The 23586-nt window shown below is 41.1% G+C and overlaps 2 protein-coding genes across 15 annotated transcripts in view; one reads left to right on the forward strand and one right to left on the reverse strand.

The window, feature by feature from the left end:
- Positions 1-384: 384 nt before the first annotated feature.
- nit1 (nitrilase 1) lies at positions 385-5648 on the reverse strand. Of its 10 annotated transcripts, XM_087136177.1 has the most exons (6): positions 5617-5634; positions 5415-5488; positions 3372-3536; positions 2377-2532; positions 1474-1683; positions 385-570 (listed from the first exon to the last, which is right to left on the reverse strand). In XM_087136177.1, the coding sequence occupies exons 2-6, from the start codon at positions 5451-5453 to the stop codon at positions 400-402; spliced, it is 741 nt and encodes a 246-aa protein (XP_086992303.1). In that variant the 5' UTR covers positions 5454-5488; positions 5617-5634; the 3' UTR covers positions 385-399. The 10 variants fall into 10 exon arrangements, with proteins under 10 accessions (XP_086992303.1, XP_086992306.1, XP_086992302.1 ...); XM_087136180.1 differs by having other exon boundaries at positions 3362-3536; positions 5415-5648; XM_087136176.1 differs by having other exon boundaries at positions 5415-5647.
- Positions 5649-5820: 172 nt separating this feature from the next.
- LOC110982821 (uncharacterized) overlaps positions 5821-23586 on the forward strand; it is a 51425-nt gene continuing 33659 nt past the window's right edge. For 3 of the 5 annotated variants that reach the window (XM_087135843.1, XM_087135846.1, XM_087135847.1), the window contains exons 1-18: positions 5821-6132; positions 7398-7512; positions 8377-8550; positions 9026-9132; positions 12055-12192; positions 13352-13503; positions 13728-13758; positions 13940-14012; positions 14761-14830; positions 15904-16244; positions 17558-17629; positions 17817-17847; positions 18436-18498; positions 18879-18994; positions 20108-20189; positions 20652-20671; positions 21144-21180; positions 22548-22852. In XM_087135843.1, coding sequence (XP_086991969.1) covers positions 5927-6132; positions 7398-7512; positions 8377-8550; positions 9026-9132; positions 12055-12192; positions 13352-13503; positions 13728-13758; positions 13940-14012; positions 14761-14830; positions 15904-16244; positions 17558-17629; positions 17817-17847; positions 18436-18498; positions 18879-18994; positions 20108-20189; positions 20652-20671; positions 21144-21180; positions 22548-22852 — 2133 coding nt within the window. In that variant the 5' untranslated portion in view covers positions 5821-5926. The remainder of the gene's footprint in view (positions 6133-7397; positions 7513-8376; positions 8551-9025; positions 9133-12054; positions 12193-13351; positions 13504-13727; positions 13759-13939; positions 14013-14760; positions 14831-15903; positions 16245-17557; positions 17630-17816; positions 17848-18435; positions 18499-18878; positions 18995-20107; positions 20190-20651; positions 20672-21143; positions 21181-22547; positions 22853-23586) is intronic. The other 2 variants (XM_087135844.1, XM_087135845.1) reach the window with 2 other exon arrangements.

Below are 23586 nucleotides of genomic sequence, written 5' to 3' on the forward strand. Positions count from 1 at the left end.
TCTAAAGTTCTCAATGATGATCAGATTTACTGAGGTAGGTTGAATTGAAATTTGTTCAGATGACGTGGGGATTCATTCACCTGAAATTCGCACTAGTCAACAACGGTAGGGCTAGATTGCATGCATGAAAGACCAGGACAGAGTGACCAGCTTAAATGCTTTTTCTCAATGACCTTATACGTGTACGTCATAGCAGGTTGGAAGGGCTGGATGGTGATATTTACATGATCATAGCTCAAGTGCAGCTTATTTGCTCCTCACCATCAGAATGCATCACAAAATGAATTCCATCTACGGCTTTTGATCACGCTTTGTACAAACTTGTCACTCTGATAACTTTCAATTGCCTTTTGAGTTTAAACCTTTCTCAAATAGGAACAAATTAATGCAAAACAGGTCTCAGCCTGAAAAGTATGAGGTGACCCCCCCAAAAAAAAATGATGGGGGAAATGTCAGTACCTCCCAATGTGCCATTCCTGTGAACTGGGTGAACGCTGAAGGGTAGGTTAAAATCTCTGCTCCTTGCTGTGTTAAGAAAGTGGACATTTCTGGAAACCGCAGATCGTAACACTGAGGGCACAGGCAGATTTAAGGACAATGATATTCCCTTCTGTAAATTCAGTCATAGAGATAATTTTTGGACAATATTTGTCAATCAGTGTTGACAATATTTGATTATATATTTAATCTCAACAACAGCAACACAGCCTCTGAAAACAATGATTGGTGTGCAGTCAGAGGTCAATTTGTTTTTAAGTTGCAGGTTTTGACGTTGGAGTCAGGCAATCAAATAAAGTCAATCAGAAAGTGAAAGCAGAAGTTCTTTTTTGGCAGTGTAGTTCCTATAATATCTTGAATAAAGGTTTTAGAATACAGTTGAAATACAAAACAGTAGAAAGTTTCCAATTTCGTTGAAGTATATTTTACTTCCAAATATTTAAATCCAAAAATAAATATTCTAACATTTAATGTTCAATTAAAAATTTCTGTATTCCACCAAGGGCATAAATACAAGGGTTGGGATACGGTTGGGAGGTATATATCCCCCCCACACTTTTGACAAGATTACAATCAACCTGTAACCAAGGGGATAAGCTAATGGATCATAACTCCCCCCTTTTATGGTGAGAAAATAGGGTAGATTTTGAGGTATAGTTCAAAGTTTCCAACAACAGAAAATAGCAATGAAAAAAGGGCGACAAAGTACAAAAGCTTTACATAGAAGCATTTCTGAGAGTGTGGAGTGGAAGTATACATAAGATGCACATTTGAACCATCTAACGCTTTTGGAATTTACATGGCTGGGCAATTTTTTTTTACATGTATTTAGGTCATCGCTATCCCCCCAATTTCGCAGCACGGATTTACGCAACAGTCTTCTGCACAACCTTAACATTAATCAGTTCCAAGAAGGTTAAGTCCAACTTGTTTATAGCATGAGAAACAAAATAATGAAATGATGCGTAAGGATACAACCATTGGCGCTACTTTGCCGATGGGAGTGTCAACAATGTCACTCATGTGTTCACCGTGAAGGATGAAACTTGACTCTCGCAGGTTCATTCGACCTTCGATTTGAACTTCAAACAGATGTGTTTTGTGATACACGGATGCAATTTCTCCCTCTGGATTGAGAAGAACATGGCTGCAGTAGCTTCTGTCACCGACTGGCTGTACTGGTCCCTGTGGGGAGAAAGAAAAAAAAAACACCTGAAATACATGCACGCGTCCAGACACAATGTCCCCCTGGATTGAGAAGAGCATGGCTGCAGATCACCAACTGGCTGTACCGGTCCCTGTTTGAGAAAAAAGACATAGACCTACACCAGAAATACACAAACAAGTCCAGACACACTCTGGATTGAGAAGAACATGGCTAGAGTAGCTTCTGTCATCGACTGGCTGTACTGGTCCCAGTGGGGAGAAAAGAGATATACGCCTGAGATACATGCATGTGCCCAGACACAATTTCTTCCTCTGGAATGAGAACATTGCTGCAGGAGCTTTCATCCCCAATTGCTGTACTACTCCTTGTGGGAAATAAAATATCATTTTTTACTGGCAAATTATGGAACTTTGGGGGTTCAACCCTCCCTCCCATGCCAAAAAATTAGAAAAGAAAGTGAAAAGCAACAGCAGGAACTTGGTGATTGCCTCAACCTTGAGCACTAAACCACCTCCCTTGAGCCAAACCTAGACCTGCCTCTCCTATTAATCTAAGCCCAAGGGCTCAGAACAACTGTTTCCCACCAAACATGACTGATATAGGCGTAAGGCAGCACATGCAAATTTTATAGAAATATGAACAAATCATTTCTTGTACCAAAGCTTGCTGTTCATCTACAAGGAGCACTGAAGTCATAAGGCAATAAATACCATCTCATGAATGCCTCCCAGTGATATCCACACATTATGCTGTCGGCACAGCTCTCGGTAACCCGTGACTGTCTTGCCAGTCAGAGGCTCGGCCATGCTGGTCGACTCCTCTGGGGAACTGCCAATGTAGTCCACACCCTCAGGCAAGAAGACCACCTGTACCGTCCAAACAGAAACACAGGGTTGTATTTTACAATCTGCCCTGTGCAAAGGTATAACCCCTCCAACACCTGAGGGCAGTGGGGAAGGTTTCAAAGGGACAACTGGCATACAAGCCAAGACAACCCATTTAATCAGGAAGTGGTTAGGAATGCACAGCATACCCTCTGCCAAATGAGCATGAACCTGTACAGGCATGCTGTGTTTCCCAACCAAACAAATGCCTTACTTAAAGACACACCTTTTGTTTGCGTTGGGTTTTCTAGGTTATGATAACAACAAAAGATCAATTCCAGAAGACATGAACAAATCCTTGGTGGGTTCTTTTTGTGAATGTCCTCAATCTGAATGGAATGGCTCACACAGAGGACTCCAAGTTATTGTTTAAATAATACTTTTGTTCATATCTCTATATAACTCACATAGTTTTTATGCAGTTTCAAACTGAGTACAGCTTGATAACCGAGGACCTACTGTCTTCACTCAATTTACATACACAAATCACTAAGCGTATTAACAATGAGTAGTGCACATGTAGAGGACATTTTCCAGAAGTTTTCATAAAAAATAATCAGACAATTTAATGACAAATATACATTTGTTCAGCTGAGAGTGGAATATGGACGCTTCCGTCCAAAACATTATTGCAAGAGGGCTAATTGTTTGCATTAGTTTTCATCGGAATGTGTATAAACCCATAGAGTCTAGGTATTGGTGCTAAGCAAAAGGTGGCATTAGCAAGTCTGGTGGTGGGTCCGTTCCCTGCTAGTGTCTACTTCCACTGGATAGAAGCTTGTGGAAGGAGACCATTAATGGTCAAGCTGACCTGGATGTACCTTGGCACCCATCTTGGCAGCACGTTGGACCAGATACGAACCGGCCCGGAAGTTGGCATCTTTGTCTGCGGTGGCTGTCATCTGACACACGGCTGCCAGGTTGACGTCCTCACGGAACCCCTTCTCCACTTCTTCCATTGTAAAGAGTGCCCTCTGCTGTCGTTGCTGGCAGACAATGGAAGCGATTGGGAGTTTCGGGTGAATAAATTTGGTACGTAGTGCTTTGCAGAGGAAGAGGTTTACAGATTTGACAAACATAGCAACAGCGGGCCTCAATGATTACGATGAATACGATGACAGTTGTGGCTATGGAAATTTTTGTACCCGTGTGCTGGGACAACCATCACGACTTGAAGAAACTGGAAGAAAAAGGTTGAACGGCAAAGAGCAAAGTTGATTAATAACAAAGCACTTGTAAATTTTGCCATGAACTGGTTCTACTTTTTTCAGTTATAAAACTTAAAGAGTTAAGAGTGAAAATTGTTAAAGAATTTTTCTCCAAAGAGGTTGCTTTAATATCACCCTAAAGCTTTCCAAAAACCGTATATTTACCGATGTACATGTATGGTGCCTTGAAAACTGGGCCTGTGATATTTATATGCTGACCATGGGCCGGGCCACTTTACAAAATATGAAAGCATCGCTTGTTGCGTCGGATTTCAAGGCTACCAACAGGCGCTCAGGTACGGTTCAGGTTGTACCATACATAACTGGTTGGAAAGCTTCAGGGTGCTCATATAAAAGTCCAAACTCTGAGGAATACGCCGGTGTACGTAAAATTGTCAAGTCATTCTCATTTCAGAAGATATTAGGATTCAAAGTTTGTGACAATCCTGCAGTTTGGACTCCAGGCATTTAACTAGACGTGCCTTGAAGTAGGGCTATGGTGGCAACATAAACGAGACAAATTGTAAAAGAGAGCCACTACAGCCCTACGTGTGGGGCTAGCATGCATGCATGCTCATCGTTAGCCTGAATCTTGTTTTGTTTGGTTTCATCAAACCGCAAGTCAACAAACTTTTGTCAAACGGTGATGGATACATTGTACATCATGTATGTCACAAGTTCAAAAGGTAAAGTCCTTGTAGTAGAAAAATATAGACTTGCACAAGTAAACCGACAAAATGTAAAGAAAAAAAATTGCCTCAAATATTTTTAATGAATCTTCATATGTTTATGGAAAAACACAAACACATTTTTATTCATAGCTTGGTGTGTACACTTCTAGGTTTAGAGAGCTGACTTTTGGTGCTTGATTTTCATATGTAAAATTACTCATCAAAAATAAATCTTGACTTTTGGCGGTAAAGCTAACGCATCTAAAGCTGTTAACTGTAGACCAATACAACACTAAACGACACTGTTACTGTTCAGTTCTTTTGTCCGATTTGTCTTTCATTTTAACATGTCTTTGAACAGTGGAAACACTAACGGTTGCAGGAAATTTTAAAATGGCGGCCATCTTGAAAAGATTAAAAAATATAGAAAGCCAGCTTCTTCTTTTTTTTCCAAAAATCCAGACGAGAAACATGTGTTTTTTACTTTAACTTCACCTTAACCCCGACTGTCTCTCGTGCATTTTTTATAAGACACGTAAGACATCACAATAATCATGATAATGTCAATGTTTGCATGAAACCAAGAATTAAACATGTAATCCTGGTAATACACTACCCCCAAATAGAAGTGTGGGTTGGTGGAGTGTGGGGTCCGACCATGCCGACGTCCGCCCAGCTCCCACGACATGCACGAACGTTCGTCAACTGACATGAAGGGCGGCGGACGACAAAGCCCACAAGTTCTGGGGCATGTGGGGGGTTGTCACGCAAGTCACGGCGTACATATTTTTACATATAAAAATGCCAAAGTCTCAATTGATAAAACGCAGTTAATAAGCAAGCTCAGTGCAATACCAGACAAGTTTAAACAGTCAAACCATCTGGGAGTCGACAAATGAGACAACTCACCCCTGTTCAAAACACACATTCACCCACCCACACTAAAAGTAAAACGTACTTAATGTGTACTGCACTGTACACTTACATTGTGCATGGAAGCCCCTTCTCCAAAACTCGGCTTCATCTTTCAGGCTGTCTTTAGCCTCGCAACGACGTACCCTAATAAAAGCAAATGGGAGAGTTAAAAAAATCCTTAACCACACAGTTTCTGTTTTTATTTCTATGGCCTTTCTGAAGCAAAAGATTTACAAGAATTCGGCCAAAATTGTCAAAGTCGAGATCTTCACCAGAGTCCATGAACAAAGCGCACTTGAGATTTGAAAAATGTCTTTAGTCTTGTTTCCTTCTCGCTATATAATATTAAAAGTTTGCGCTTTCTAGTCTGTACCCACCCTTTATTGCATTCCTTAAAAGTTGAGCTTTTCAGGAGCTGTTCCACATACTCCATGGATTGAAGGATTTGCATTAGTGAATAAAGTACGAACAACCGAATTCTTCTCACAAAATCAAAACGAGGCTGTGTCGTTCACTAGGGACGCCACTTTGAATCGAAGGCCTTAATTTAGCTTCTCGAATTCGCTTTACAATGCTGAAAGTATGAAGAAAATTTTCAAAAGTGGTAAGGCGAAGGTGAAAGGTCCCGCCCCAGGGCCAACTGCTGATGCAGAATTCGATCCTCCAGGTTATTCAGTGAAAGAAAAGGACTTACCGAAATTGCACAAGTCGGCCTGGGGCGGGGAGTTGGCGAAAGTGCAACAACTGAGCAAAAAGGGAGATGTCAATCAACTTGATAAAGAGAACAGGTAGGCCTAGGCCAGACTTGACCTGTTCGCTGTTGACATTGTGCTGGACTAACAAACAAATTAATAATTTTTGATTACAAATTTGGACATGTTGGGAGAACCATGTCAAATGACTTTAATTTAATAACTGGCATCACATAAGGATGGTTACATGGTAGTCGTGGTAGGCCAGTACAGAAGGCAGTACAGGCCCGGGTTAGGCTGGGGGGTGTGTTCCTTCCTCCATGGTTCGAATGAACCCTCCCCCGACTCACTTCTGAAATCTGAGTTCCGCTTGGGGGTGTTTTTTTTAAATTATATAATCATGATAATCCAGTTTTAATTATAATTAATTAAAGCCGCTGCAGTGTCCATAAAAACTCTATGCTTCACTTGATAGCCATGACATGATAGCCTAATTAAGTAAACAAAAGCTACCATTAATGTGCAATTCAAAAAATGGCACATTATCAGCCAGAGTGATCATGGTGATTTGAATTATTTAGGAATAAAGGCATGGTTTTTAGGATACAACATGAAGTTTGAAAATTTTGAATAAATTTAGGCAAGTGAATGTCATTGTGCATGTATGTCAGCCTCATGTCTGTGTTGGGAGCGATTGGTAGATATGAGCAATTACTTGATCTTAGTGCATGATTGGACAATAATTCTTGCATTAGCCAATCGCCTGATTGCTTTCAAAAAGGGAAGTAAAATTGGAAAATTTCAGGCAGAATTGACCTTGAATCGTGCAGAGCCTTCATGCATTGGGGCAGATCAGCTGATTGTGCCCGACATTTATATTTCCAATTCGTGTTTGGGGTTGTGTTTTGTTTCTAAGCTGCGTTCAGGTTTGTGAAATAGTGACCTGGCAGCAAACTCATCACGGACGAAATATGTTTTAGACAGACATGGCAGAAGATGGTCAGTGAGACAACATTCGTGACATTCATGTTACTTGCAGGTGTACGTGAGCTGGATGGGTAAAATACGCTGCCACTGTTCGACTACATGTCTCAAATACTTGTATACGATTCTGCAGTGGTTGAAATCGGGATATCTCACAGAACATGTTCAGGACCTACATGTACACAGGGAGCAACAGGATCAGTCATTTCCAGGAAATTTGAGGGAAAAACTGAGTCCAAAATTCTGGCACGCATATTGTGAAGAAGAGCAATGTTTTTCAAGCAGGACTTTATAAAAGTAAAATATGTTTGTTGGAATTTCCAGTCTAGAGTTTGTAATGTAGCTGTAAAGATCTCTTTGAATTTGTCTTTCTTCAGAACTGCTCTTCATTTGGCTTGTGCTCATGGCCACAAAGAGGTCGCAGCATTCCTGGTGTCAAACAAAGCTAAGCTGAACCTCTGCGACAATGACCAGCGTTCACCTCTTATGAAGGTACATGTACGTTGTACTTGTGACGGCATCAGGTTCAACCTGACGTCCTTGCCATTTGTGAAGTCCCCGACCCCTTTAAATGTGCAGGAAACCGATGACGTAATCTTCATACATTGTACGTGGGTACGCTTAAATTTTTGAGCGGCATCGTCAAGCCCATCCTTGCAAAATCCTCCTAGACTATTTAATGGATTCAGTGGTATCTAGGAGGTTGAGGGCATTTCATAGAAGGTACTGTACGTCACCTTTATTGCCATCTTCACTGGAGGTTTGGTCAGAAATTTGTTGGCTGTATTTGTCTCTGCTGCAACCAGTTTTTGAAATAAGTCCGAAATTTAAGGTTTCAAGTCACAGACTTTTGTGTCGTGTTGCTTCGACCCTCGTGCATTATTTTTACCATTGAAATCGGGTAATAGATGTTTCTGTTGAATTCCTTGGCTTTCAGCCCTCGGACCATGCATTTTGATTCAACCATACAAACAAGCAGGTTTGATTCTGTAGCTAACTGCCGGGGGGGGGAGACTTCTGTTATTTGAAGATGACGCCATTGTTTACTCTCCACCAATATGACCAAGATGTTTCTGCTTAATTTTTTTTTCAGTACGATCTGAGAGGATTGAGAGACGCAGTCGGCTACTGTGTAATTAAGGAATCAGAAAAAAAATTCCTCCAAAAGCTTAAATGTACATGAAACTTACGTATACCTTCTGGTTGTATCTATACATGCACTTTACTTTTGGGGATTTCATGTTGTACAATCACATGGTCAGTGCATCTTAAAGTTAACAATGAAGAGTTCGTCATGCATATTTGTAGCCAAACTCGGTCATCTTTGAAATGTCAATGCTGTCATGATGTGCACAGGCTGCCCAGGGTAACCATGTGGCTTGCTTGGAGACCCTTCTGAGGAGCAAGGCAGACCCTAACCTGGTGGACAAGGACGGCAATACTGCCCTGCACCTCGGTGCCCATGGGGGCTTTGTGGATGTCGTTCTCCTCCTGTTGAAGGGTGGGGCTATGGTCAATGCCCCCAACAAGGTGGGCCAACATTTTTTTGGTGTATCCAGAAAACCTTGTCCTGTGTTGCCGTCCAAGAAGATCTGTATTGAAAATTTCAGTTTCAGTGGAAGACTTCCAAATTTCACTGCCTCATATACAGTGGAGAAATGCATGTGCGTTTTGCATTGGTATGGTATTTCAAGATGTGGTTCTGACCAAATTAGGTAACTTTTAATCCCATTTCAATTGATATTAAGAAACCATGGGATATATTGTATGGAGAAAATTATGACATTGCAGTTTAAAAATTTCCAATTTGCCTTCATACATGCCATAATGAAAATGTTTTACCTCTTCTCAACCAAGCATGGCTTTCCCAAGGCTAAGCATAGTTACAGGTATTTGTCAATGGCAAAAAAGAAATCAAAACGATGACCGAAACTTTCTGTCCGATGCAGGCAGGGACCAATTGGAATCTCTGTTTCCGTTACATGGTGTTTCGTTTGTTTCTTAGAATGGAAGTACACCGTTGCACTTATGCACAGAGGCCAAGCAGGATGTCATGGCAGAGGTGTTGCTGGACAACGATGCTGATGTCAATGCAACAAACAACAACAACAGGTAAATGGGATGGAAATTGGGCAGGAACTTATAATGGGACTGCATGGCCCTTCACAAGTGCCAAGAGAAGGCACGCCACTGTGTGGGCATGGTCAGTTTTCAGCTGAATGGGTACAAATCAGCAGCACCTTAACCTGAATGGGTTATACTCTGTACCGGAAAACATTGAAAAATACCGAAAACCACCGGAAAACTACTGAAAAACACAGGAAAGCTATGGAAAAAGTACCAGAAAACAATGGAAAACATTGTAAACACCAGAAAACCCCCTAAACACTAGAAAACTCTGATATCACCGATAAACACCCTAATCACCGAAAAACACCCTGTTACTGGAAAATACCCTAAACACTGAAAAACACAGGAAAACTACCGGAAAATACCAGAAAACATCCTAAATACCGGAAAACACCCTAAACACCGAAAAACACACTAATTACCAGAAAACACCCTATACACCGAAAAACACACTAATTACCAGAAAACAACCTAAATACCAGAAAACACCGAAACCAATTACAAACCAGAAGACCTTCTTGAAACACCTGCCAACCGCTGGAAAACGTACAAAATGAAAGTTATCAAATGCCGACAACCAAAAAAAAAGTCAAGAAAGCCCAACAGATGAACAGAAAGCACCTAACAGGTACTGTTAATCACCAGAGGATGGCCGAATACCACCTGCCACCTTTTGGGAAGCCCCAAAACACGTGAACTTGTGCTGTGAACTTCATGGTAGCCAGCCCTTGGGTACGCATCTCACGTTCAAATTTCCTTTAACCACTTTGCAGACTGGCTTTTTACGAGTATCTTTTCACACCGCCCCTCTGATGTCAGAAATGGAACAACCGATTAACTTGAAAAAGAAATTATGTTTGGCAGTTGAATGAGTTATGCACCAATCATCTCCATATACATGTCGTTAGTTATGTCAAGTTTGATATTGTTGTTGAGAATGTTCATTTTGATATTCTATTTTGACATAAATCTATTTTTTGTATATATGCTAACTGGATTAGCCCCCCTTTTTTCCGTGTGTCCATGTTGCTGTTTTTATTTCTTATGTGTTTTTTTTAGCTGTTTTGAAGTTGTATAAATTTGGGACGAGAATATCTGGTCCGAATCTGTATCAGGGGGCAGAGGAGGCTACAAGGGGAGTACATCAAAAATCATTACCTTCCACCGTTGCATACTTATTTCCTCAGTGATGAGGATACATCATCCTCTGTCCTCGGGGAGTAAGTTTTTCAAGAAAGTCAACCAGGAGTGTAATCAAGTAGTAACGTTCTTTGTTCGCTGTCTGTTGATGACATTGCTCATCTTCCTAGTGTTCTTTGTGATGTACCACGGACATACAGTATGCTTGCTGCTCATATCAAACACTTCCCTTTAGGTATGAATGGTTGATCTGCAACCCCTCATTGTATGATTGCTTATAGTAAAAGAATGAATACACGAATTTGGTCCAAAAGTGATAACATGATTCATTTCGATAGGCCTATATGAAATGACTAAGTAATTAACAATTAATAGTGTTGCAGAAACACATTTGCTACGATCTGAGTTTGTTTTCCAAACATTCCATGCACTAGAGTATATGTCCGTGACATGCACGATCGGAAACATGGCAGATGTCTCCACATCGTTATCAACCTGACTGAAAAAGTGAAATAGCTGAAAGGAACATATACAACTTTTTTATTCCATTTCAGTGTAGTTTTCATGGTTGAGAGTCACCCATTTGCCTCAAGACAGTAGTTTTTCTCTGTCTCCTCTTTGTATGAAAAACTCTTGACAGGCCCGCCAAACTTAGAAACAGTTAAGCTTCGGGCAAAATACAGGGAAGAATTCGCTTATAAGTGAAAGCCCTAGTAAAAAACAGCAGGCAAGCCGGAATTGTTACAGTAATAAAGTTTCTTGGTGAAAGAGGTTTTTTATTTGGGTTATTTTGCTGCGATTATTTAGTTTGGACAGATGATTGGCAGTTGCTCATTTAGCATTAAAATCATATCGCTTTTTGGCTAAAAAAAACACGTTTTACCAAGCAAAGTGATTTTGTGCATTTTCTCCACGAAATTGTGTGTGTTTTACAATGTCACATATTCACTTCATATATTTATTCTTTTAGATATGAAAGCGTAACATGTTTTATTACGTAAATCCAACCAAATGAAATTTACATTAGGAAAAAATTTCAAAAAGCTTACAAAGTCAGCCTGTAACCGTACACGTCTTGCATAGGTCAAAATCAGGAAACACTTTTCAATGTGCCACGCACCGACTTGTAAAAGTGCACCATCACAGTCTTCCCAGTATAATTGAATCAGAATCAGGTCGATGCAACATTAATACTTCGGCCGTGCGTAAAATACGCGCTTTATATGTGGAACAAAATGTAACTCCATTTCTGTGGTCCACGTGAACGTGCCAAATCTGCTCGTGCATAAGGTGTTTTCTGGTGTTTAGGGTGTTTTCCGGTGTTCAATGGTGTTTTCTGGTGGTTAGGGTGTTTTCTGGTGTTTTGGGTGTTTTCGGGTGTTTAAGGTGTTTTTCGGTGTTTAGGGTGTTTTCCGGTATTTTTCAGTGTTTTCCAGTATATAGTAAAACCGACCTTAGTATGGGTACATTTGTTTGGGCAATGTGAGTACATGTACATATCACCATGCCCGTGTCTCTTTGAAATTGTTGAAGAAGCTCATGAAACACAAACAGTCGAAACCACTTCTTGGTTATGACAGCCAACACTCACTCCTACAGAGTCAACCTATTATTGGAGTGGGCCTTTTGAGCCAAGTGTCTGATGAATGTGAACGAAATTGTAGAGCACTGGTTTGCAAATGATGGTTCACTTGAGTTTAATAAAAATATCTTCGGAGAACTGAACCAGATTTCCAGTATCACGTTTTCTTTCTTTTTTAACAGGACTGCTCTGATGCTGGCGTGCCAATCGGACCAAATTGGTCTGGTCAAGTTGCTGTTGGAGCAGAAGGCAGACACTGAGATCAAGGACAGCAAGGGATGGACAGCCAATGACCAGGCCATCATGGGAGGATTCCATGGGTACCGTATACGTTATTCCAGCAACCGGCATTAGATTTAATTATGGCAGTGGTATTGCACTCACATGCAGGTGGTGTGCGGGCGTTATGTACCTCTTTGACCAATAGGGTATTTTAACTTGTTAAAGTGCTTGTACGCTCAAGTTTAAGACTCTGTCTGTGAGTTCGGCAATACTGCAGTCATTATCTTTCCTCCGATTAATCTAGAGATAGCTTCTCAGAACCTGGAATGTTTACAGTGTTCAGATTGGAATTATGCCTGGACTGAACACGCCTAAAACATAATGATGTCGCACTTTGTATATATGCGCTTCTCTGAGGGGATCAATGGATGGCGTCCCATCTCCCTACTACTGCAAAGCCCAACATTATTGGGAACTAGGAACACTCGGTGTACCAATATGGGATCATTTACTTAGATCCATGAAGGCTAATGGTCAGTGTCAATAACTTGGCTTTGACTATAAATAACACATTGTCCTGCAGGAATTGCCACTTGTACTCAAGTTAGGGTTCCCCTGTCTATTCAAGTGCGAGGCGGCCCGCTTCACTGATTTTAGTGACTACCCCGGGTTTCTCTGTTAAATTTTACCACCTCACACTTAAAATAGACAAAGATGGATAAAAAAACCAAAGTAAATCAGTTTTAAATCGTTCAGAATGGTAAAGAGGTCTGACATACATGTAGCATACAAGATGGATTTATTTGAGAAAGGAAATTTGGAGTAAATGTACTGTTATACTCTGTAGAACTTTAAGCCTTGTTGAAAACACTCGCTTTTGTTTTAGGCGCTTGAATTTGGGCAAAATTTGTTTGACCACCTCAAACCTTGCAGTACCCCAAGGGGAACCTTGACATAAGTACACTGTTTTTGCTACTCACACTCTTGAAAATGGACTTGTACCCATGCGCTTGTTGATGTACTAGCACTCAAGTGAAAATATTCCATGTACTCAGATTGAAGTACTCACAGTTTTACTCATGCAGAAGTACTCATACTCACACTCATGGAAATGTACTTAATTACAGCTCTGACTAGTGGCTGCTGCTCTCTTACATTTTGAAATTTTGATTTGTAAAAATAATCACAAGTTATACCCTGTGTTTTTTATGAGAGACATATTTTGGATAACGTAGGCTGTTGCATACCTTGGTGCAGGTGTTCCCATCTGATTGACGAGGCCAACTCGAGCCGACGTCCCAGGTCCGCCGTGGGCCGGCCTGGGTCCAGCATGTTTGGCTCCACAGGAGGCTCGGTGGGAGTGGGGCTTGGCTTCAGCCTCGGGGGAGCTGGTGCTAAGGATGAATTTGGTAAGCAAGGTTATCCTCTCGTTAGAAATGTTTGCACCGATTTCTTATTTTGTTCATAAGCCTGTCTTAAATTAGATTGGACAGAATAATGTATCATTGTAGACAATCAGTTTTAATGCATCACATTTTCTGTTGTGATTATAAATTTGTGAAATGAGTATGAGTTTAGTTTCATTTATTCGTTGACAAAGATGATTTAGTCCTTCATCTCTTTTTGTCTCCAGATGATGACGAAGATGAACTTTCTATTGGAAAGTAAGTGGTTATTTGTGCTGTGTACATTCTGTTTGGCCATTAAAGTGGTTTACCCAGCATATCTGTATCGCAGAAAATATGCAGTTACTGAGTGAATACAAAGCTACATGGCAATAAGTGATCCTAACAATAATAATTAGATCCCAACAATCATTAAATTAAAGCATCTTTTTATTTGAAGGGATTCCTTTGGGGATGATTCCTGGGCCGCTTCAGCTTCTGAAGTAGATGAACCTGTCAAACCTAAACCAAAGGTAAGGCAGAATTTCATGCCACAATACTTGAAAAGATGCCGTGATGGTTACGATTCTCGGTAATCAGCCGGTTTGAACCCTTGTGAATGTCCAGCCACACATTTTAACCCTGCAAGTACTGGGGGAAGGGGGGAGAGTGATTTTCTTGGATACATTTGCAATCGTTTCTTTGTGCTGAGCCTTTTGGAGTTTGCCGATCATGTCTTACAGTAGTTTCGACGCTAATTTTATAAAAATTGAACACTCTCTCAAAATGCCCGTTTTTGGAAGTGCACAATGTCGTTCACAATGTAAGTGCACTGATACACGTGAGGGCATGAGTCGTAATTGACCATGTAACAACAAATCCTTTGTTGGATTGTCTTCAAACTTCCTAGATGTACTCATAAAGAATGTCTATATGCATGCCAAGTTTCAAGAGGATATGACATTGGAAAGCTCCCTATCAAAGGAGTAGGGAGGGGTGGGTTCAGCCCCCTTCCCTGCATGGCTGTGTGGTGGTTGCAAGAAACATGGCTCTTTTAGGGTTGAGGAATTCCAAGGTAATTGTCTTCAAATGGCATCTTCTAGTTCTATTTAGAGACTGGTCATAAGAATTCTGGCAGTGCCTTTGATTGAGGAGGAAAGAAGCACAGCCTGAATGCTGACAAAAATACACCAGAAGATTCAGTTATCAGTAAATTTTTCTGTGCATTTCTATTTCTGTTGTCGTCATTTCTGTTTCTGTTGTCGTCATCTGTTATTCAAGGTATCAAAGGCAGTGAAGCTGAGCAAGTTCATAGCAGACTCCGACGAGGAATCCATTCGCAGTGTAGACGGTAAGTCTCAGAGATATGATAAGATACTGACCAGGTGATTAACCACTTCCTGCCGGGGACTCCGGGATCGGAGACGTATGGTTTATATGGGTGGCCGGGGTCTCCGAACTCGGACAAAGGAAACAGGGCCCTGTAACAAAAGACCGTATTCCAAACAAAAGACCAGGCTGCGTGGCATTACCAACATTTTTCACTCTCAAAAGTGGTGATAATCCAGCCTTGTTTTGAAACCGCTGCATGCTAATCTGGCCCCTATTGAAAAGAGGTCAGCAGTGCACTAAGCCAAGTTCGTGAACAAAAGACAGTTATACAACACTGCACAATCTCAGCTCTGTTTACAAGGCTGCTGGCCTGGCTGAAATACTCGGGCGTCAATGAAGGTCACCTGTCAAATTAGAGTAGTGCCTAAAGATTACTTGGTGCGGCTATAAATGACCGTTAAATGAAATGATGAACTTTTGAAGGATTTTGAAAACGGAAAAAATGATATTCATGCCGGCCCAGCATCATCAACATTGAAAAATACCCCGGCATGAAGTGGTTAACATTGTACAATGGAAGCTAGTCCTTACTTAAGGATAAACAATGAAAATGTTAACCATGTGGAGCTAAAGCCGGCCTTTTTTGGTGAATTTGGTACATATCCTGGTGGCACATAGAATGCTCATGGTGTGCCATATATGGGTCCCAGGCAGGACCAAAAGAGGGCGCAATTTATTCTAGTAAAGGAGGCTCCTTTGGTGGGAAATACACTTTGCTGGTTCACGAACCACATGGAATGCATGCGCTGTAGTTGTGTTGCTACCCACAAAATGAACACTGCCCACCAACATGGCTCTTTTCAACCAATGAGGGGGTGCTTTTGCTCAGGGGAGATTTGGGGGTAATCTGTTTATGCCTGTCACTGAATGGCCTGTGCTAGACTCGCTGCTAGTAAGAAACATTTTGGTAACAAAATGCTATGCATGCTTCCAAAAGGTGCCCTCCTAACTGAACAGAAAAGTCCTTAGTTCTGGGACATTTTCCTGAATGCGGTGATTTGTTCAAAATGAGATATTTTTTGTTGACTTTAGCATCTCAGCAATCAACAGCCTCCAAGTCCCGCATCCCCCGAGCAGTCTCCAAAGACAGTCTTGCCAGCGCGGCCAGTGCCCGTTCTGCCTCCCGCACCAACCAAGACGGCAGCAAGATCCCACGACTGGCAGCCAAGCCTGCCGATCCCACCGCTGCCACCTATTCCCCTACAAAGGCCAAGGTCTCAACACCAGGAAGGGGTCGCTCAGTCAGCGATGTCTCGCCCTGGGATGACACGCCAACCCCTACCCCAAGAGAGGCCGCTCCTGCCGATAGCTTGGCTGGCACGCCCAGAGGGGGACCACACACACCTATGAGCAGTGCTGTCTCATTTGGAGAGGTATTCCCCCATCCTCCTGTATTCTTTATCAAATGAAACAAACTATGCATCCCTCGAGGTACTGTTCGGCTTACTCATGAAATCCAGTGTGACCGACACTGTATGGGTGTAGAGAATAGGTGACCAATTTTCATCGGAATGTGCACAAAACTGTGTGCATTTGTTTGAGGCTGGGGACTCATTGCAGTGATATTATGTATTGCTGTCATCGTAAAGGGAAGGAGTACATGGTTGAAGGAAGTAATAAGTAGGCTTTCCTCTAGATTTGCCTTTTTTTTGTTTTGTTAATAGGCATACTCGGCTATTTTTACCAGTGTTACAGGCATGCAACGCATCTGTGGATCTGCGGATTTCTGCATTTTTAACCACGACAAATTCCACCTTAGGCTTTGCCCGTGCTTTCACCACTTGCTTGCGCCTCAGATTGCGGTGCGGCAGACGCGCTGAGGCTGCACCGCCGCTCGGCAGAAACTCATATAATTGTGCTTCCATGCAGAAAAAAAGATTCAAATTGTCATCTGGTTCTGTGCTAGTGTATGAGAGGAAACTGTTAACTGAGCTGGACATCTGACTTCGTGGTTATCATAGCGCCCTCTATTCTGTTCTGGTTGATAGTCTGGCTCCATATCTTTTTCTCTACCGCCTTGCACGTCGCGACGTCAGGATACAGACTTTCTTCATGAGCCAGTCAACCAGATTCTTGTGGCTAACATTCGGAAGGCCAGAGAAGAATCAGTTGAGCATCTTGCTGAACAAAATGCCTCTGCCATGCATCTGCTTCCACATTCAAAACCCCAACAACTAACAGAAGAGCGCTGCGCGCTCGCAGTATCCTACTTGAGGGTTTTCCTCTTTTTTTGAAAACAAGAATTGCATGCCTGGTATTAGAAATGTTCCACCCAACTGAACAAGTAGCCATAGACATAGACAAAAGCCTACATATGAGTCTTACACTATATACCAGTAGCAACCGTCAACATTTTTCACCAACATGATATCTATTTTTTGTCAAGATGCTAAAGCCGAGTGATTTCAAAACAGAGCTCAGTTTGCTCTTTCTAATGCACACAAAAATATGTCAGGGAAAGAAATGGCCTGGAGACTTGTTTGTGGGATATAGCAACATTTAAGCATTGGTAGAATTTTTGATTATATTTTTCAGTTAGACATTGCCGTACGGTTTTTGTTTCCTTCACTTTGTTTCTACAGTTTCAACTCTTTCACCTGTGCATGCAATTGAAATGCACATTCATATCAGTGTACCTGAGCCACTAGATTAAGCATTTATTCTCAATGTGGCACATTTATTTCAGAGTGGCAGTGAATGGGACGACGATGATGTGCTCGGGGCTCTGGAGGGAACATCTCCACAGAAAGTGACAAATGTAAGTAGTACTTTTCCTACTGTTGAATTTTGTCTCGAATTTTCATGGTTGGTTCCATTCCATGTAAGTGGTTTCTTAGTGTCAATTGGACGCATTGGATTCACTCTTTATTCTTTATTCAATTTAAAAACTTTGATGGGTCAGTTTCTGTAGTGAGGTGTTAAATACTTTCTTTTGTCATTGTCAGAAAATACTGGAGAAGAAACAACCGATCTTGGGTAAGTCCAAGTCCTTTATGGCTTTTCTGAAATCAGATCCATTAACCGAAGTTTTCAATTTACAGTGGTCTATAGATTGGTACACTAACGGTACATGTGATGCACTGTGAATACTGGATTTCTAGTCTGTGAGACATATTAAGTGTACACTGGTTGCCACATTTATCATTAATTTTGTGCGACCAATTTTCAAGTGAATGCGCACAAACGCCTGGCACATTGTGGCGATGTATTTCTAATATTTGGTTTCTGTCTTGGTCACCATTGAGGGAATTCTTTTGCATAGCATCCCCAGTCTCATCTGTGATTAGTCTTTTATCCAGTATTAAAGTACAAATCATTGTTGAGTTTTTGACCTTTGATCTATTAAACCTTAGCCTGGGATTTGCTTCAGGCTTTAGACAATTTTTACTTAGTCTATCCTGAGCAGCGTGTGTGTACTCTGAATATAATAAGCTTGGTACCAAATTTGTATTTATAAAGGACTAGCATGCTAGGGACTTTATTAAAGTTGAGTTTGTGAAAGTTGATATGTGTGATCACATGTGAATAATGCTGTTCACGTAATTCTGTTTCATATTTTTTCAGCAAAACCAAATGATCGGGTTGAGAAAAGGCCCCTTAGTTCACAAGACAAACAACAAAGAAAAGGTACATTGTTTTTAGACAAGTAATCTCAGGTTTTGTGATCAGTGTCAAGGCTTATTTTAAATTGAAAGTGGAAAGTTTTGAAAATAAATTTAAAGATAGAGTCAGCTTAAAACAAGAAAAGTTAAAAAGGTCCTAGGTTTAAGATAATGTATTCCCCATTGATTTTAAATTTCACATCATAAATGTGAAATAGGAATTTGAAATTTAATAATCTCTAAAGTTCTAATGACCTTGTCAGGAATAATTGATAGAAATGTTTTGTTTTGTTGTCTTCTGCAAGAGCTCATGTTATTCTGAAACAGATTAGGACTAAGTTTTACAACTTAAGTCCATCAACCCTAACCTGGGGATTTGGGGGTTTTGTGTACATGGATTTCTAGATGTTCTTAATCAGCTGGGGATGAGTGATGTGGATGATGACGATGATGATTCCAGTGTTCACTTCACTGATGAGGAACCTAAGAAAGCCTTGTCAACCGTCAAACCAAGTCTTCAGGTACGTTGCGCCTGAGGCACATGTCCAAAGCATGCAGAATCAACGTTTTGGAAAGCAATGCAGCCTCGAGTGTTTTCTAATCTACAGAAGTGGCCTGGCGGCCTACCAAGTTGTGCTAGTCTCCCCCGATGTTTGACAGCTAGCCACCAGCTTCAAAAGTAAAGTCTGGTGCCACGTATTTGGAAGCTATGCTTGTGTTCTGGTATTGAACTTTAAAACAAAACTTTGGAACAAAACCTGTCTGTGCATATCTGTAATTGCTTCCAATCCCAAAGATGGAAAAGATGGCAAGAAATGCACTGGATTTTTGACAAGGGCCTTGTTCAAAATGAGCCATGAACTTCTTCCACTTTAGTTTTGTCAGCCCCCACCAAGTTTCAATTTTACAACGTAGAGAACATTAGACGGGTTGCGATGCACATATTATTCAAATGTGAATGCAAATATGACAAATTTTTATTGCACATGGGTGTGTGGGTGTCAAATGCCTGTTTGAATGTCAAGATTTGAGTCCCACACAAAATGCACATTTTCCAGTGAACACTCGAACAAAAGGACAAATGATAAATCGCATTGTAAATCTTTCCAAGGCGGTGTAATCATTAAGCCAGGCATGAAGAAATCACAGTTGCATAACTTTTGCACTTGCATAATTTGAAACCTTCTGAAACAGTTGCAGTTTCTCACGTTTTGACCCAACGTGAACGTCCCATGTTTCTTATATTGGACGTGTGTGAGAACTGCCTTTACATGACAGACAATATGCAGGAAGCGATAACGGCAGCAAAAGTCCACACTTTCTTCGCGTTTGCGTTCAAAATGGGCAGCTAAACCTCTCCACTGAGTTAGAGTGTTATCACAAATTGGCAGAGGAATTTTCCTCTTTATGTTTCTTGAATTGTAAGCAAATGATTGAGAACGAAAATGAATGGGAGGAAGCAAAGAAATCAAATCCTATTTTCAACACCGTTCATTTCGGATTGTAATAATGAATTTCATTTGCCTGCACCATTAGACATTAAAATTCATCAAGTCTAGTTTTAGAGTTAACATAAAGTGCCATGGTTGTAAAAATGTAATATCCCATCTTTATTCTCTGTGTGATGATTTTAGCCTAACCCCATCATCAGCGTCAAAGATAGCCCAGTTGTCTCAAAAACAGCCAAGACTGAAGCAGAAGCAGAGGAAGATGAAGGTGAGAAATTTTTTTTGAATTTCAAGATTGATGTTGCAATGTTTCTGGACTGCCTGCTCGTGTTTGCCGTGCTATCTTTTTTCCCTCCAATGTGTGGGATTAAATTACCCCTTTGAACAGTTCGGTCAGTTCTAAAAAAACATGATATTTAGTTTGAAAGCCAGGCCTAATTTTTCGGTGGTCATTGGAAAGAGAAGGTATCTTTTGGTTATGTTTGTGTGGTGGGTTTGAGTATCACTTTTCTACAAAATTCTTTAAACTTAAAAATCTTTTTACTTCAGTGTAAAGCCAAAAATTAGAAAGGTTCTGGGATCTCTGACGTAAACACAGATAAAAGGAAACAAGTTAAATGAGAGTTGTGTTTTTCAAATACTGATTGTAATCTTCGATCATGTGTGTCTTGATAGATATGATTAAACTGATTTGATTCACACTTTTCTTTCTTTCCTTGCATGCAAACAGAGTCAGACTGGGACTCAGATGTAAGTCTTCATTTCTTCCTCAATTCTGTTTGTGCTCTCTCAGGGTGGACTGTCTCCACACTGCATGTTATAGAAATTTTAGCTTGATTTTTTTGTTCACAGTATTCTTGCATTCTGATATTCTGTCCTGGAACAAATCAGTGGCCTATTCCTTATGTGTGATATTTCAAGGGGCATCAGGACCGTTATAAAAGTAAGAGTGATTAGACTGTACCTGCCTCAAACGTACAAAGCTCTCCAAGGCCTCCTGGGTGATTGTGAAGACTCTAGCAGGGTTAGGGTTTGTTGTTGACTCAAACTGTTTAGGTGGAAGTTTCAAAACAGTTAACGGGTGTAAAGATGTACAGACTTTCCCCGAATAAGGTGTTCATTTGGAGTGGGAAGTGAGCCCCAGCGGACATACCGTGTCATACCACTCAAGATGCTTGCAGTGATGACCCTGAATTGTGATGTTTTCTTGGTCTGATTGCAGGATGATTTGCTCCCTTCCCATGCCTCAAATGATAAAGGTGAGATTTCGTGTGTCATTTTGATTGAAAGTTAAGCTGAGAATGTTGAAATATGGACAATTCACTACAACCTACTTGTAGGTTCTAAGTCTGAGAGGATTTCAAAGCCAGGGTCATTTTCCAGTGAAATGATGCACAAATATGGGAACTAGTATCAAAACTAAAAACAATGTAGTTGCTTTGTGAGTGGAAGTTTAAGAAAAAATTTATCAAGAATTGTTCGTTTTCATTTTTTAGAAGTTAGTTTTTATAGCACTCAGAATGCAAGATATTAGGAACTCATTATGTGCAATTAAAACATAGGATAGGACAGTATCACACTGCTTTTGCCATGGGTGTCAACCAAAGATCGTAAAGTGCCACATGGCAGCGCAAGATGGCGAACTTCACCGTAAATACACGTAAAACGTTGTAATCGCATAAGTGCCATTTGAGCAAGCGATACGCCTGCGCAATGCACATTAATGCACAGGCGCAGGTGCCGCAGCAGGCACGTGCATCTGGTGAACCTGCGCTTAAGCATTACCGTAAACCGCGCAGGCATATCGCTTGCTCAAATGGCACCCATGGTAATTACACCTTTTGAGCAGAGTTATCCATCTTGCGCCTTTGGCGCTATACGATCTTTGGTGTCAACTAATGAGCATCAAGGACCATAGTAATGATGAGTAATAGTGAGTTATCTTGGGAAGTTACAGGGGTGCAGTTTATCTGTAATTTTGTTTCAGTTTGTGTTACAGTCATTTGCAAAAGTTTAGGACCACCCATAGAAAATGCATTAACCTGAAGAAAACCAAACTTAAACTTAATCAAGCATGGCAACTTGTGTTTATTTTCAACGTGCCACCTTAGTATTTCAATTAAACAGCTATTGGACTACATTTCCGTGATTTGAAATGTTAAGTCTAATATTTAGTGTGCCCTCCTTTATTTCTGATTACTTACACTGGCCTTTTTTTACCCATGCTGCCTTACAGACAAACTGTCATACAAGACCTGCCTTTGCAAAAGATTTCATTCAACTGGGTATATAGCACTACACTGATGTTATGCACCTCTGTAAAAACATGTTAAGTAATCATTCAGTGAGACAGTGTAATGCAGGCCCAGTGACAGAAACACCAATAAAATTCCAGGTGGTCTTAAACTTTTGCCAATGACCAATGGACAAAAATGTTCCTCCAGGTTTCTTATAGGCTATTGATTTTACTTGGCGCAAGATTCTTCTGAAGACCATTGACTCAAAAGTGGCTCTGGCAACTTGCAACTCATTATAGTAGGTTGGATAACGTGTATCACTGATCATTAATCAGCAGTGTAATGCACAGGTTGATATTCGGAGACATTTCCTCAAATACCTCTTGCAGACCCGCCAATCATAAGACCCGGTGATTCGGGCATCCACACCAACTCAGACAGTCTAACATCAAAGCCCAAACCCGCTTCCCCATCTGGGCCGCCGATCTCGCCCCGCGTCGAGCGGAAGTTACCTCCCACCCCTACCAAGGAGGCAACGGGGAGGGGTAGAGATCCAAGGGAGGTGGAGCAGGGTGGGGCCAGGATGCAGGAGCAGAAAGGCGAGGCTGAAGATGATGATGACAACTGGGATTCGGAAGCAGAGGACGAAGAAGAGGAGAGCGAATGGGAGAAGGCCAGGAAAGTGGGAAGGAGGGTGAGTTGATTTCTCTTGTCAGTCTGTAAAGTTTGTTTTACTGTAACTTTGGTTATACTGTCTGAATATTGTGTAAAATGAATTTGAGTCATTGTATAGATATCTTTGACAAAATTTGATACCTTTCACAAAATTTGTGATGAATGGACTCATGAGTTGGTGCCTGGTGATTGTACAATAGTGTTGTCTGAGTTCTGTCATGTGGAATAAGCGAAATATTGCCAATTGCCTGCTTGAAGTCTGCCATGATCAAGGTCATATGCGCCATTCCGTGGGGGGGTGCCATCCACCTTTGTTCAAAAACCTACAACTGACCAGAAAGTACCCAATTGCTAACCATAACATCACCTCCTGTCGTCGATCATTGGCCAGTAATAACACAAGGCCATTTACGATTGTGACGTGGGCTTATTACTCGATGACAAATATTCAGGTAAGACTTGATTGTCATTCTACTGCTTAGCTTGGAGTAACTTGGAAGACAATCCTTCACGGTATTTTGAACCACCTGCCTTATGATATTAGGGCATATTAAACATTCCTCATTAAAGCAATAATTTTAAAATAAAAATAAAACAACAACATAATGTAGTGTCACGCGAGGCCTTTCTACGGGGTCGTCACTGCCTGAGCGGAGACGGGGAGAGGGGAAGTAATTCCCCTGGACCCGGTGACAGAGGCATGCACGAAGAAGAATTTTGCTGATGCTCGGTTTATTGGCGATGGCACATCCA

Source organism: Acanthaster planci, linkage group LG04 (genome assembly GCF_054643075.1).
Source record: "Acanthaster planci isolate LZ-2023a linkage group LG04, COTS_SCS, whole genome shotgun sequence".
NCBI lineage: Eukaryota > Metazoa > Echinodermata > Asteroidea > Valvatida > Acanthasteridae > Acanthaster > Acanthaster planci.

What these genes read in the sequence shown, in the direction of transcription:
- nit1 (XM_087136174.1), bottom strand. Translation starts at nt 3,629, where the DNA reads ATGTTTGTCAAATCTGTAAACCTCTTCCTCTGCAAAGCACTACGTACC. An exon ending in TGGGAGGCATTCATGAGATG is followed by an intron (nt 1,684 to 2,376) that starts GTATTTATTGCC and finishes TTCTCCCCACAG; the next exon opens with GGACCAGTACAGCCAGTCGG. An exon ending in GCAAAGTAGCGCCAATGGTT is followed by an intron (nt 571 to 1,473) that starts GTATCCTTACGC and finishes CTGTGCCCTCAG; the next exon opens with TGTTACGATCTGCGGTTTCC.